This window comes from Ascaphus truei, chromosome 3 (genome assembly GCF_040206685.1).
Source record: "Ascaphus truei isolate aAscTru1 chromosome 3, aAscTru1.hap1, whole genome shotgun sequence".
In the NCBI taxonomy this organism is placed as follows: Eukaryota; Metazoa; Chordata; class Amphibia; order Anura; family Ascaphidae; genus Ascaphus; species Ascaphus truei.
Window position 1 is genome coordinate 438,363,532 of NC_134485.1, and position 15,661 is coordinate 438,379,192.

The 15,661-nt window shown below is 56.4% G+C and overlaps 1 protein-coding gene across 1 annotated transcript in view; it reads left to right on the plus strand.

The window, feature by feature from the left end:
- CASQ2 (calsequestrin 2) overlaps window positions 1-15,661 on the plus strand; it is an 87,173-nt gene that overhangs the window by 36,373 nt on the left and 35,139 nt on the right. Inside the window, exons 5-7 of the mRNA XM_075592976.1 lie at window positions 2,362-2,435; window positions 5,015-5,145; window positions 11,063-11,108. Of these exons, the coding sequence (XP_075449091.1) occupies window positions 2,362-2,435; window positions 5,015-5,145; window positions 11,063-11,108 (251 nt within the window). The remainder of the gene's footprint in view (window positions 1-2,361; window positions 2,436-5,014; window positions 5,146-11,062; window positions 11,109-15,661) is intronic.

Genomic DNA, 15,661 nt, shown 5'->3' on the forward strand with positions numbered 1-15,661 from the left:
ATACAGTGTTACTGTACATACTGCAGCATACATTGTATACAGTATTACTGTACATACTGCAGCATACATTGTATACAGTGTTACTGTACATACTGCAGCATACATTGTATACAGTATTACTGTACATACTGCAGCATACATTGTATACAGTATTACTGTACATACTGCAGCATACATTGTATACAGTATTACTGTACATAATGCAGCATATATTGTATACAGTGTTACTGTACACACTGCAGCATACATTGTATACATTATTACTGTACATACTGCAGCATACATTGTATACAGTATTACTGTACATACTGCAGCATACATTGTATAAAGTGTTACTGTACATACTGCAGCATACATTGTATACAGTTTTACTGTACATACTGCAGCATACATTGTATACATTATTACTGTACATACTGCAGCATACATTGTATACAGTATTACTGTACATACTGCAGCATACATTGTATAAAGTATTACTGTACACACTGCAGCATACATTGTATACATTATTACTGTACATACTGCAGCATACATTGTATACAGTATTACTGTACATACCGCAGCATACATTGTATACAGTGTTACTGTACATACTGCAGCATACATTGTATACAGTGTTACTGTAAATACTGCAGCATACATTGTATACAGTATTACTGTACATACTGCAGCATACATTGTATAAAGTGTTACTGTACATACTGCAGCATACATTGTATACAGTATTACTGTACATACTGCAGCATACATTGTATACAGTGTTACTGTACATACTGCAGCATACATTGTATACAGTATTACTGTACATACTGCAGCATACATTGCATACAGTATTACTGTACATAATGCAGCATATATTGTATACAGTATTACTGTACATACTGCAGCATACATTGTATACAGTGTTACTGTACATACTGCAGCATACATTGTATAAAGTGTTACTGTACATACTGCAGTATACATTGTATACAGTTTTACTCTACATACTGCAGCATACATTGTATACAGTATTACTGTTCATACTGCAGCATACATTGTATACAGTATTACTGTACATACTTCAGCATACATTGTATACAGTGTTACTGTACATACTGCAGCATACATTGTATAAAGTATTACTGTACATACTGCAGCATATATTGTATACAATATTACTGTACATACTGCAGCATACATTGTATAAAGTATTACTGTACATACTGCAGCATACATTGTATATAGTATTACTGTACATACTGCTGCATACATTGTATACAGTAATACTGTACATACCGCAGCATACATTGTATAAAGTATTACTGTACATACCGCAGCATACATTGTATAAAGTATTACTGTATATACTGCAGCATACATTGTATACAGTATTACTGTACATACTGCAGCATACATTGTATACAGTGTTATTGTACATACTGCAGCATACATTGTATAAAGTGTTACTGTACATACTGCAGCATACATTGTATACAGTATTACTGTACATACTGCAGCATACATTGTATACAGTATTACTGTACATACTGCAGCATACATTGTATACAGTATTATTGTACATACTGCAGCATACATTGTATACAGTATTACTGTACATACTGCAGCATACATTGTATACAGTAATACTGTACATACTGCAGCATACATTGTATACAGTATTACTGTACATACTGCAGCATACATTGTATACAGTATTACTGTACATACTGCAGCATACATTGTATACAGTATTACTGTACATACTGCAGCATACATTGTATACAGTATTACTGTACATACTGCAGCATACATTGTATACAGTATTACTGTACATACTTCAGCATACATTGTATACAGTATTATTGTACATACTGCAGCATACATTGTATAAAGTATTACTGTACATACTGCAGCATACATTGTATACAGTGTTACTGTACATACTGCAGCATACATTGTATACAGTATTACTGTACATACCGCAGCATACATTGTATACAGTGTTACTGTACATACCGCAGCATACATTGTATACAGTATTACTGTACATACCGCAGCATACATTGTATAAAGTATTACTGTACATACTGCAGCATACATTGTATACAGTATTACTGTACACACCGCAGCATACATTGTATACAGTATTACTGTACATACCGCAGCATACATTGTATAAAGTATTACTGTACATACTGCAGCATACATTGTATACAGTATTACTGTACATACTGCAGCATACATTGTATACAGTATTACTGTACATACTGCAGCATACATTGTATACAGTATTACTGTACATACTGCAGCATACACTGTATACAGTATTACTGTACATACTGCAGCATACATTGTTACTCTCCCTCCTGTGTACAGATTATAAGGAGTATGAGGAAGCATCGGAGCATTTCCATCCCTACATCCGATTCTATGCCACCTTTGAGAAAGCGGTAAGTGTGGTCAGAGGGAGGGTCTTAGCAGGGAGGGGCGAGGAAGTGTGTGGCAGGGAGGGGCTTAGTGGGGAGGGGCTTGTTGGGGAGTGGTGGGGAGGGGCTTGGCAGGGAGGGGGGTGGAAGAGAGGGGCTTGGCAGGGAGGGGTGTGGCAGGGTATGGTGGGAGGGGCGTGTCAGAGAGGGGCTTGGCAGGGAGGGGTGTGGCAGGGTATGGTGGGAGGGGGTGTCAGAGAGGGGCTTGGCAGGGAGGGGTGTGGCAGGGAATGGTGGGAGGGGCATGTCAGAGAGGGGCGTGTCAGAGAGGGGCTTGGCAGGGAGGGGTGTGGCAGGGTATGGTGGGAGGGGGTGTCAGAGAGGGGCTTGGCAGGGAGGGGTGTGGCAGGGTATGGTGGGAGGGGGTGTCAGAGAGGGGCTTGGCAGGGAGGGGTGTGGCAGGGTATGGTGGGAGGGGCGTGTCGGAGAGGGGCTTGGCAGGGAGTGGGTGGCAGGGTATGGTGGGAGGGGCTTCATAGGGAGGGGTGTGGCAGGGAGTGGTGTGACAGGGAGGGGCTTGGCAGGGAGTGGTGGGGAGGGGTGTGATGGGGTGGGCTTAGCAGGGAGGTGTGTGATGGGGTGGGCAGGGTTGTGGTAGGATGGAGTTTGGCAGGGAGGGGTGTGGACGGGTGCGGTATTGTAGGGGGGTGTTCGGCAGGGAGGGGTGTCGTGGGGCATGGTGGGTGGGGCCACATGTGGGGCCACATGTGGGGAGGGGTTTGGTAGGGAGGGGCCTGGTGGGACATGGCAAGGAGGGGCCAGGTGGAGAGGGTTTGGTGGGAGGGGCCAGGTGGGGAGGGGCGTGTGGTAAAGCATGGTGGGAGGTGTTTGGCAGGGAGGTGCCTGGTGGGTCATGGCAGAGAGGTGGTTGGGGGGGGTGGGGTTTGGAAGGGAGGTGCCTGGTGGGGAGGGGTTTGGCAGAGAGGTGCCTGGTGGGGAGGAGGGGTTTGGTAGGGAGGGGCATGGGGAGGGGTTTGGCAGGAAGGGGCATGGTGGGCATGGCAGGGAGGGGCCAGGTGGGGAGGGGTTTGGCAGAGAGGTGCCTGGTGGGGAGGGGTTTGGCAGAGAGGTGCCTGGTGGGGAGGGGTTTGGCAGGGAGGCGCATGGGGAGGGGTTTGGCAGGAAGGGGCCGGATGGGGAGGTGTTTGGCGGGGAGGGGCCAGGTGGGGAGGGGTTTGGCAAGGATGGGTAAGGTGGGGCATTGCGGGAGGGGCCAGTTGGGGAGGGGTTTGGCGGGGAGGGGTGTGGTGGGGCATTGCGGGAGGGGCCAGTTGGGGAGGGGTTTGGCGGGGAGGTGTGTGGTGGTCAGTTGGGGAGGGGTTTGGCGGGGAGGGGCTTGGCAGGGAGGGGTGTGGTGGGGCATTGCGGGAGGGGCTAGTTGGGGAGGGGCCAGTTGAGGAGGGGTTTGGCGGGGAGGGGCAAGGTGGAGAGGGATTTGGTGGGGAGGGGTTTGGTGGGGAGGGGTGTGGTGGGGCATTGCGGGAGGAGCCAGTTGGGGAGGGGTTTGGCGGGGAGGGGTGTGGTGGGGCATTGCGGGAGGAGCCAGTTGGGGAGGGGTTTCGCGGGAGGGGTGTGGTGGGGCATTGCGGAAGGGGCCAGTTGGGGAGGGGTTTGGCGGGGAGGGGTGTGGTGGGGCAATGCGGGAGGGGCCAGTTGGGGAGGGGTTTGGCGGGGAGGTGTGTGGTGGTCAGTTGGGGAGGGGTTTGGCGGGGAGGGGCTTGGCAGGGAAGGGTGTGGTGGGGCATTGCGGGAGGGGCTAGTTGGGGAGGGGCCAGTTGAGGAGGGGTTTGGCGGGGAGTGGCAAGGTGGAGAGGGGTTTGGCGGGGAGGGGTGTGGTGGGGCATTGCGGGAGGAGCCAGTTGGGGAGGGGTTTGGCGGGGAGGGGTGTGGTCGGGCATTGCGGGAGGAGCCAGTTGGGGAGGGGTTTGGCGGGAGGGGTGTGGTGGGGCATTGCGGGAGGGGCCAGTTGGGGAGGGGTTTGGCGGGGAGGGGTGTGGTGGGGCAATGCGGGAGGGGCCAGTTGGGGAGGGGTTTGGCGGGGAGGGGTGTGGTGGGGCACTGCGGGAGGGGCCAGTTGGGGAGGGGTTTGGCGGGGAGGGTTGTGGTTGGGCCTGGCAGGGAGGGGCCAGTTGGGGAGGGGTTTGGCGGGGAGGGGCCAGGTGGGGAGGGGTTTGGCGGGGAGGGGTGTGGTTGGGCCTGGCAGGGAGGGGCCAGGTGGGGAGGGGTTTGGCGGGGAGGGGTGTGGTTGGGCCTGGCAGGGAGGGGCCAGGTGGGGAGGGGTTTGGCGGGGAGGGGCATGGCCGGGAGCCTGTGGCCGGGAGTAATTGGTTCCCATCCTGTAACGAGCTCGGTGTGTGGAATTGCGCGTCCCCTCCCTCGGACCGTCATATTAAGCGGTGTGAGCGGCTGTTACACGCATGTCTATATGTGTTGCTTTGTTGAATGGTTTAACCCTTCTGGTGCTGCAGTGTTCCGTAACTCAGAAGGGTTACACATGCAATGTGAGTGAGGGCAATAAGGCACTCGGGCTGATCTGTTGGCAGGTGGCCAAGACCCTGGGCCTGAAGCTCAATGAGGTGGATTTCTATGAGCCGTTTATGGACAAAGCGCTCTCCGTCCCGGACAAACCGCACAGTGAGGAGGAACTGGTGGAGTTTATTCACCAGCACAAGAGGTGAAACCCCTAACCTCTCCCCCATCTGCACGGTCAGTGACCCCTAACCTCTCCCCCATCTGCACGGTCAGTGACCCCTAACCTCTCCCCCATCTGCACGGTCAGTGACCCCTAACCTCTCCCCCATCTGCATGCTCAGTGACCCCTAACCTCTCCCGCATCTGCACGCTCAGTGACCCCTAACCTCTTCCCCATCTGCACGGTCAGTGACCCCTAACCTCTCCCCCAGTCTGCATGGTCAGTGACCCCTAACCTCTCCCCCAGTCTGCACGTTCAGTGACCCCTAACCTCTCCCCCAGTCTGCACGGTGAGTGACCCCTCAAACTCTCCCCCAGTCTGCACGGTCAGTGACCCCTTAACCTTTCCCCCAGTCTGCACGGTCAGTGACCCCTTAACCTCTCCCCCATCTGCACGCTCAGTGACCCCTAAACTCTCCCCCATCTGCACGCTCAGTGACCCCTAAACTCTCCCCCATCTGCACGGTCAGTGACCCCTAACCTCTCCCCCATCTGCACGCTCAGTGACCCCTAACCTCCCCCCATCTGCACGCTCAGTGACCCCCTAACCTCTCCCCCATCTGCACGCTCAGTGACCCCTAACCTCTCCCCCATCTGCACGGTCAGTGACCCCTAACCTCTCCCCCATCTGCATGGTCAGCGACCCCTAACCTCTCCCCCATCTGCACGCTCAGCGACCCCTAACCTCTCCCCCATCTGCATGGTCAGCAACCCCTAACCTCTCCCCCATTTACACGGTCAGCGACTCCTAACCTCTCCCCCATCTGCATGCTCAGTGACCCCTAACCTCTCCCCCATCTGCATGCTCAGTGACCCCTAACCTCTCCCGCATCTGCACGCTCAGTGACCCCTAACCTCTTCCCCATCTGCACGGTCAGTGACCCCTAACCTCTCCCCCAGTCTGCATGGTCAGTGACCCCTAACCTCTCCCCCAGTCTGCACGTTCAGTGACCCCTAACCTCTCCCCCAGTCTGCACGGTGAGTGACCCCTCAAACTCTCCCCCAGTCTGCATGGTCAGTGACCCCTTAACCTTTCCCCCAGTCTGCACGGTCAGTGACCCCTTAACCTCTCCCCCATCTGCACGCTCAGTGACCCCTAAACTCTCCCCCATCTGCACGCTCAGTGACCCCTAAACTCTCCCCCATCTGCACGGTCAGTGACCCCTAACCTCTCCCCCATCTGCACGCTCAGTGACCCCTAACCTCCCCCCATCTGCACGCTCAGTGACCCCCTAACCTCTCCCCCATCTGCACGCTCAGTGACCCCTAACCTCTCCCCCATCTGCACGGTCAGTGACCCCTAACCTCTCCCCCATCTGCATGGTCAGCGACCCCTAACCTCTCCCCCATCTGCACGCTCAGCGACCCCTAACCTCTCCCCCATCTGCATGGTCAGCAACCCCTAACCTCTCCCCCATTTACACGGTCAGCGACTCCTAACCTCTCCCCATCTGCACGGTCACTGACCCCTAACCTCTCCACCATCTGCACAGTCAGTGACCCCTAACCTCTCACCCATCTGCACGGTCAGTGACCCCTAAACTCTCCCCCATCTGCACGGTCAGTGACCCCTAACCTCTCCCCCATCTGCACGGTCAGTGACCCCTAACCTCTCCCCCATCTGCACGCTCAGTGACCCCTAACCTCTCCCCCATCTGCACGGTCAGTGACCCCTAACCTCTCCCCCATCTGCACGCTCAGTGACCCCTAACCTCTCCCCCATCTGCACACTCAGTGACCCCTAAACTCTCCCCCATCTGCACGGTCAGTGACCCCTAACCTCTCCCCCATCTGCACGCTCAGTGACCCCCTAACCTCTCCCCCATCTGCACGCTCTGTGACCCCTAACATCTCCCCCATCTGCACACTCAGTGACCCCTAACCTCTCCCCCATCTGCATGTTCAGTGACCCCTAACCTCTACCCCATCTGCATGCTCAGTGACCCCTAACCTCTCCCCCATCTGCACGCTCAGTGACCCCTAACCTCTTCCCCATCTGCACGGTCAGTGACCCCTAACCTCTCCCCCAGTCTGCATGGTAAGTGACCCCTAACCTCTCCCCCAGTCTGCACGTTCAGTGACCCCTAACCTCTCCCCCAGTCTGCACGGTGAGTGACCCCTCAAACTCTCCCCCAGTCTGCACGGTCAGTGACCCCTTAACCTCTCCCCCATCTGCATGCTCAGTGACTCCTAACCTCTCCCCATCTGCACGGTCAGTGACCCCTAACCTCCTACCCATCTGCACGGTCACTGACCCCTAACCTCTCCCCCATCTGCACAGTCAGTGACCCCTAACCTCTCACCCATCTGCACGGTCAGTGACCCCTAAACTCTCCCCCATCTGCACGGTCAGTGACCCCTAACCTCTCCCCCATCTGCACGCTCAGTGACCCCTAACCTCTCCCCCATCTGCACGCTCAGTGACCCCTAAACTCTCCCCCATCTGCACGGTCAGTGACCCCTAACCTCTCCCCCATCTGCACGCTCAGTGACCCCTAACCTCTCCCCCATCTGCATGGTCAGTGACCCCTAACCTCTCCCCCATCTGCACGCTCAGTGACCCCTAACCTCTCCCCCATCTGCACACTCAGTGACCCCTAAACTCTCCCCCATCTGCACGGTCAGTGACCCCTAACCTCTCCCCCATCTGCACGCTCAGTGACCCCTAACCTCTCCCCCATCTGCACGCTCAGTGACCCCCTAACCTCTCCCCCATCTGCACGCTCAGTGACCCCTAACCTCTCCCCCATCTGCACGCTCAGTGACCCCTAACCTCTCCCTCATCTGCACGCTCAGTGACCCCTAACCTCTCCCCCATCTGCATGCTCAGTGACCCCTAACCTCTACCCCATCTGCATGCTCAGTGACCCCTAACCTCTCCCCCATCTGCACGCTCAGTGACCCCTAACCTCTTCCCCATCTGCACGGTCAGTGACCCCTAACCTCTCCCCCAGTCTGCATGGTCAGTGACCCCTAACCTCTCCCCCAGTCTGCACGGTGAGTGACCCCTCAAACTCTCCCCCAGTCTGCACGGTCAGTGACCCCTTAACCTCTCCCCCAGTCTGCACGGTCAGTGACCCCTTAACCTCTCCCCCATCTGCACGCTCAGTGACCCCTAAACTCTCCCCCATCTGCACGCTCAGTGACCCCTAAACTCTCCCACATCTGCACGGTCAGTGACCCCTCACCTCTCCCCCATCTGCACGCTCAGTGACCCCTAACCTCCCCCCATCTGCACGCTCAGTGACCCCTAACCTCTTCCCCATCTGCACGGTCAGTGACCCCTAACCTCTCCCCCAGTCTGCATGGTCAGTGACCCCTAACCTCTCCCCCATCTGCACAGTCAGTGACCCCTAACCTCTCACCCATCTGCACGGTCAGTGACCCCTAAACTCTCCCCCATCTGCACGGTCAGTGACCCCTAACCTCTCCCCCATCTGCACGCTCAGTGACCCTTAACCTCTCCCCCATCTGCACGCTCAGTGACCCCTAAACTCTCCCCCATCTGCACGGTCAGTGACCCCTAACCTCTCCCCCATCTGCACGCTCAGTGACCCCTAACCTCTCCCCCATCTGCATGGTCAGTGACCCCTAACCTCTCCCCCATCTGCACGCTCAGTGACCCCTAACCTCTCCCCCATCTGCACACTCAGTGACCCCTAAACTCTCCCCCATCTGCACGGTCAGTGACCCCTAACCTCTCCCCCATCTGCACGCTCAGTGACCCCTAACCTCTCCCCCATCTGCACGCTCAGTGACCCCCTAACCTCTCCCCCATCTGCACGCTCAGTGACCCCTAACCTCTCCCCCATCTGCACGCTCAGTGACCCCTAACCTCTCCCCCATCTGCACGCTCAGTGACCCCTAACCTCTCCCCCATCTGCATGCTCAGTGACCCCTAACCTCTACCCCATCTGCATGCTCAGTGACCCCTAACCTCTCCCCCATCTGCACGCTCAGTGACCCCTAACCTCTTCCCCATCTGCACGGTCAGTGACCCCTAACCTCTCCCCCAGTCTGCATGGTCAGTGACCCCTAACCTCTCCCCCAGTCTGCACGTTCAGTGACCCCTAACCTCTCCCCCAGTCTGCACCGTGAGTGACCCCTCAAACTCTCCCCCAGTCTGCACGGTCAGTGACCCCTTAACCTCTCCCCCAGTCTGCACGGTCAGTGACCCCTTAACCTCTCCCCCATCTGCACGCTCAGTGACCCCTAAACTCTCCCCCATCTGCACGCTCAGTGACCCCTAAACTCTCCCCCATCTGCACGGTCAGTGACCCCTAACCTCTCCCCCATCTGCACGCTCAGTGACCCCTAACCTCCCCCCATCTGCATGCTCAGTGACCCCCTAACCTCTCCCCCATCTGCACGCTCAGTGACCCCTAACCTCTCCCCCAGTCTGCATGGTCAGTGACCCCTAACCTCTCCCCCATCTGCACGCTCAGTGACCCTTAACCTCTCCCCCATCTGCACGCTCAGTGACCCCTAAACTGTCCCCCATCTGCACGGTCAGTGACCCCTAACCTCTCCCCCATCTGCATGCTCAGTGACCCCTAACCTCTCCCCCATCTGCATGGTCAGTGACCCCTAACCTCTCCCCCATCTGCACGCTCAGTGACCCCTAACCTCTCCCCCATCTGCACACTCAGTGACCCCTAAACTCTCCCCCATCTGCACGGTCAGTGACCCCTAACCTCTCCCCCATCTGCACGCTCAGTGACCCCTAACCTCTCCCCCATCTGCACGCTCAGTGACCCCCTAACCTCTCCCCCATCTGCACGCTCAGTGACCCCTAACCTCTCCCCCATCTGCACGCTCAGTGACCCCTAACCTCTCCCCCATCTGCACGCTCAGTGACCCCTAACCTCTCCCCCATCTGCATGCTCAGTGACCCCTAACCTCTACCCCATCTGCATGCTCAGTGACCCCTAACCTCTCCCCCATCTGCACGCTCAGTGACCCCTAACCTCTTCCCCATCTGCACGGTCAGTGACCCCTAACCTCTCCCCCAGTCTGCATGGTCAGTGACCCCTAACCTCTCCCCCAGTCTGCACGTTCAGTGACCCCTAACCTCTCCCCCAGTCTGCACGGTGAGTGACCCCTCAAACTCTCCCCCAGTCTGCACGGTCAGTGACCCCTTAACCTCTCCCCCAGTCTGCACGGTCAGTGACCCCTTAACCTCTCCCCCATCTGCACGCTCAGTGACCCCTAAACTCTCCCCCATCTGCACGCTCAGTGACCCCTAAACTCTCCCCCATCTGCACGGTCAGTGACCCCTAAACTCTCCCCCATCTGCACGCTCAGTGACCCCTAAACTCTCCCACATCTGCACGGTCAGTGACCCCTCACCTCTCCCCCATCTGCACGCTCAGTGACCCCTAACCTCCCCCCATCTGCACGCTCAGTGACCCCTAACCTCTTCCCCATCTGCACGGTCAGTGACCCCTAACCTCTCCCCCAGTCTGCATGGTCAGTGACCCCTAACCTCTCCCCCATCTGCACAGTCAGTGACCCCTAACCTCTCACCCATCTGCACGGTCAGTGACCCCTAACCTCTCCCCCATCTGCACGCTCAGTGACCCCTAACCTCCCCCCATCTGCACGCTCAGTGACCCCCTAACCTCTCCCCCATCTGCACGCTCAGTGACCCCTAACCTCTCCCCCAGTCTGCATGGTCAGTGACCCCTAACCTCTTCCCCATCTGCACGGTCAGTGACCCCTAACCTCTCCCCCAGTCTGCACGCTCAGTGACCCCTTAAACTCTCCCCCAGTCTGCACGCTCAGTGACCCCTTAAACTCTCCCCCAGTCTGCATGGTCAGTGACCCCTAACCTCTCCCCCAGTCTGCACGGTCAGTGACCCTTGGGTCGGTCTGTCGGTAATCCTGTCGGTCTGTTTCAGAGCCACGCTACGCAAGTTACGGCCTGAAGACATGTTTGAGACTTGGGTAAGAAATCAGCATGTCCTGTTATCTCCTAACGCTGCTCCCTGTTACACCCTCACGCTGCTCCCTGTTATACCCGCACGCTGCTCCCTGTTATACCCTCACGCTGCTCCCTGTTATACCCTCACGCTGCTCCCTGTTATACCCTCACGCTGCTCCCTGTTATACCCTCACGCTGCTCCCTGTTATACCCTCACGCTGCTCCCTGTTATACCCTCACGCTGCTCCCCGTTATATCCTCACGCTGCTCCCTGTTACACCCTCACGCTGCTCCCTGTTATACCCGCACGCTGCTCCCTGTTATACCCTCACGCTGCTCCCTGTTATACCCTCACGCTGCTCCCTGTTATACCCTCACGCTGCTCCCTGTTATACCCTCACGCTGCTCCCTGTTATACCCTCACGCTGCTCCCTGTTATACCCGCACGCTGCTCCCTGTTACACCCTCACGCTGCTCCCTGTTATACCCGCACGCTGCTCCCTGTTATACCCTCACGCTGCTCCCTGTTATACCTTCACGCTGCTCCCTGTTATACCCTCACGCTGCTCCCTGTTATACCCTCACGCTGCTCCCTGTTATACCCTCACGCCGCTCCCTGTTATACCCTCACGCCGCTCCCTGTTATACCCTCACGCTGCTCCCTGTTATACCCTCACGCTGCTCCCTGTTATACCCGCACGCTGCTCCCTGTTATACCCTCACGCTGCCCCCTGTTATACCCTCACGCTGCCCCCTGTTATACCCTCACGCTGCTCCCTGTTATACCCTCACGCTGCTCCCTGTTATACCCTCACGCTGCCCCCTGTTATACCCTCACGCTGCCCCCTGTTATACCCTCACGCTGCTCCCTGTTATACCCTCACGCTGCTCCCTGTTATACCCTCACGCTGCCCCCTGTTATACCCTCACGCTGCTCCCTGTTATACCCTCACGCTGCTCCCTGTTATATCCTCACGCTGCTCCCTGTTATACCCTCACGCTGCTCCCTGTTATATCCTCACGCTGCTCCCTGTTATACCCTCACACTGCTCCCCGTTATACCCTCACGCCGCTCCCTGTTATACCCTCACGCTGCTCCCCGTTATACCCTCACGCTGCTCCCTGTTATATCCTCACGCTGCTCCCCGTTATACCCTCACGCCGCTCCCCGTTATACCCTCACGCTGCTCCCCGTTATACCCGCACGCTGCTCCCTGTTATACCCTCACGCTGCTCCCTGTTATACCCTCACGCTGCTCCCTGTTATACCCTCACGCTGCCCCCTGTTATACCCTCACGCTGCTCCCTGTTATACCCTCACGCTGCCCCCTGTTATACCCTCACGCTGCTCCCTGTTATACCCTCACGCTGCTCCCTGTTATATCCTCACGCTGCTCCCCGTTATACCCTCACGCCGCTCCCTGTTATACCCTCACGCCGCTCCCCGTTATACCCTCACGCTGCTCCCCGTTATACCCTCACGCTGCTCCCTGTTATACCCTCACGCTGCTCCCTGTTATACCCTCACGCTGCTCCCTGTTATACCCTCACGCTGCTCCCTGTTATACCCTCACGCTGCTCCCTGTTATACCCTCACGCTGCTCCCTGTTATATCCTCACGCTGCTCCCTGTTATACCCTCACGCTGCTCCCTGTTATATCCTCACGCTGCTCCCTGTTATACCCTCACGCTGCTCCCTGTTATACCCTCACGCTGCTCCCTGTTATACCCTCACGCTGCTCCCTGTTATACCCTCACGCTGCTCCCTGTTATACGCTCACGCTGCTCCCTGTTATACCCTCACGCTGCTCCCTGTTATACGCTCACGCTGCTCCCTGTTATACGCTCACGCTGCTCCCTGTTATACGCTCACGCTGCTCCCTGTTATACGCTCACGCTGCTCCCTGTTATACCCTCACGCTGCTCCCTGTTATACCCTCCCTCTGCTCCCTGTTATATCCTCACGCTGCTCCCTGTTATATCCTCACGCTGCTCCCTGTTATACCCGCACGCTGCTCCCTGTTATACCCTCACGCTGCTCCCTGTTATACCCTCACGCTGCTCCCAGTTATACCCTCACGCTGCTCCCTGTTATACCCTCACGCTGCTCCCTGTTATACCCTCACGCTGCTCCCTGTTATACCCTCACGCTGCTCCCTGTTATACCCTCACGCTGCTCCCTGTTATACCCTCACGCTGCTCCCTGTTATATCCTCCCGCTGCTCCCTGTTATACCCTCACGCTGCTCCCTGTTATACCCTCACGCTGCTCCCTGTTATACCCGCACGCTGCTCCCTGTTATACCCTCACGCTGCTCCCTGTTATACCCTCACGCTGCTCCCTGTTATACCCTCACGCTGCTCCCTGTTATACCCTCACGCTGCTCCCTGTTATACCCTCACGCTGCTCCCTGTTATACCCTCACGCTGCTCCCTGTTATACCCTCACGCTGCTCCCTGTTATACCCTCACGCTGCTCCGTTATACCCTCACGCTGCTCCCTGTTATACCCTCACGCTGCTCCCTGTTATACGCTCACGCTGCTCCCTGTTATACCCTCACGCTGCTCCCTGTTATACCCTCACGCTGCTCCCTGTTATACCCTCACGCTGCTCCCTGTTATACCCTCACGCTGCTCCCTGTTATACCCTCACGCTGCTCCCTGTTATACCCTCACGCTGCTCCCTGTTATACCCTCACGCTGCTCCCTGTTATACCCTCACGCTGCTCCCTGTTATACCCTCACGCTGCTCCCTGTTATACCCTCACGCTGCTCCCTGTTATACCCTCACGCTGCTCCCTGTTACACCCTCACGCTGCTCCCTGTTACACCCTCACGCTGCTCCCTGTTATACCCTCACGCTGCTCCCTGTTATACCCTCACGCTGCTCCCTGTTATACCCTCACGCTGCTCCCTGTTATACCCTCACGCTGCTCCCTGTTATACCCTCACGCTGCTCCCCGTTATACCCTCACGCTGCTCCCCGTTATACCCTCACGCTGCTCCCCGTTATACCCTCACGCTGCTCCCCGTTATACCCTCACGCTGCTCCCCGTTATACCCTCACGCTGCTCCCTGTTATACCCTCACGCTGCTCCCTGTTATACCCTCACCCTGCTCCCTGTTATACCCTCACGCTGCTCCCTGTTATACCCTCACGCTGCTCCCCGTTATACCCTCACGCTGCTCCCCGTTATACCCTCACGCTGCTCCCCGTTATACCCTCACGCTGCTCCCCGTTATACCCTCACGCTGCTCCCTGTTATACCCTCACGCTGCTCCCTGTTATACCCTCACACTGCTCCCTGTTATACCCTCACTCGGCTCCCCGTTATATCCTCACGCCGCTCCCCGTTATACCCTCACGCCGCTCCCTGTTATACCCTCACGCTGCTCCCTGTTATACCCTCACGCTGCTCCCTGTTATACCCTCACGCTGCTCCCTGTTATACCCTCACGCTGCTCCCTGTTATACCCTCACGCTGCTCCCTGTTATACCCTCACGCTGCTCCCTGTTATACCCTCACGTTGCTCCGTTATACCCTCACGCTGCTCCCTGTTATACCCTCACGCTGCTCCCTGTTATACGCTCACGCTGCTCCCTGTTATACCCTCACGCTGCTCCCTGTTATACCCTCACGCTGCTCCCTGTTATACCCTCACGCTGCTCCCTGTTATACCCTCACGCTGCTCCCTGTTATACCCTCACGCTGCTCCCTGTTATACCCTCACGCTGCTCCCTGTTATACCCTCACGCTGCTCCCTGTTATACCCTCACGCTGCTCCCTGTTATACCCTCACGCTGCTCCCTGTTACACCCTCACGCTGCTCCCTGTTACACCCTCACGCTGCTCCCTGTTATACCCTCACGCTGCTCCCTGTTATACCCTCACGCTGCTCCCTGTTATACCCTCACGCTGCTCCCTGTTATACCCTCACGCTGCTCCCTGTTATACCCTCACGCTGCTCCCCGTTATACCCTCACGCTGCTCCCCGTTATACCCTCACGCTGCTCCCCGTTATACCCTCACGCTGCTCCCCGTTATACCCTCACGCTGCTCCCCGTTATACCCTCACGCTGCTCCCTGTTATACCCTCACGCTGCTCCCTGTTATACCCTCACCCTGCTCCCTGTTATACCCTCACGCTGCTCCCTGTTATACCCTCACCCTGCTCCCTGTTATACCCTCACGCCGCTCCCTGTTATACCCTCACGCTGCTCCCTGTTATACCCTCACGCTGCTCCCTGTTATATCCTCACGCTGCTCCCTGTTATATCCTCACGCTGCTCCCTGTTATACCCTCACGCTGCTCCGTTATACTCTCACGCTGCTCCCTGTTATACCCTCACGCTGCTCCCTGTCATACCCTCACGCTGCTCCCTGTCATACCCTCACGCTGCTCCCTGTTATACCCTCACGCTGCTCCCTGTTATACCCTCACGCTGCTCACTGTTATATCCTCACGCTGCTCCCTGTTATACCCTCACGCTGCTCCCTGTTATACCCTCACGCTGCTCCCTGTTATACCCTCACGCTGCTCCCTGTTACACCCTCACGCTGCTCCCTGTTACACC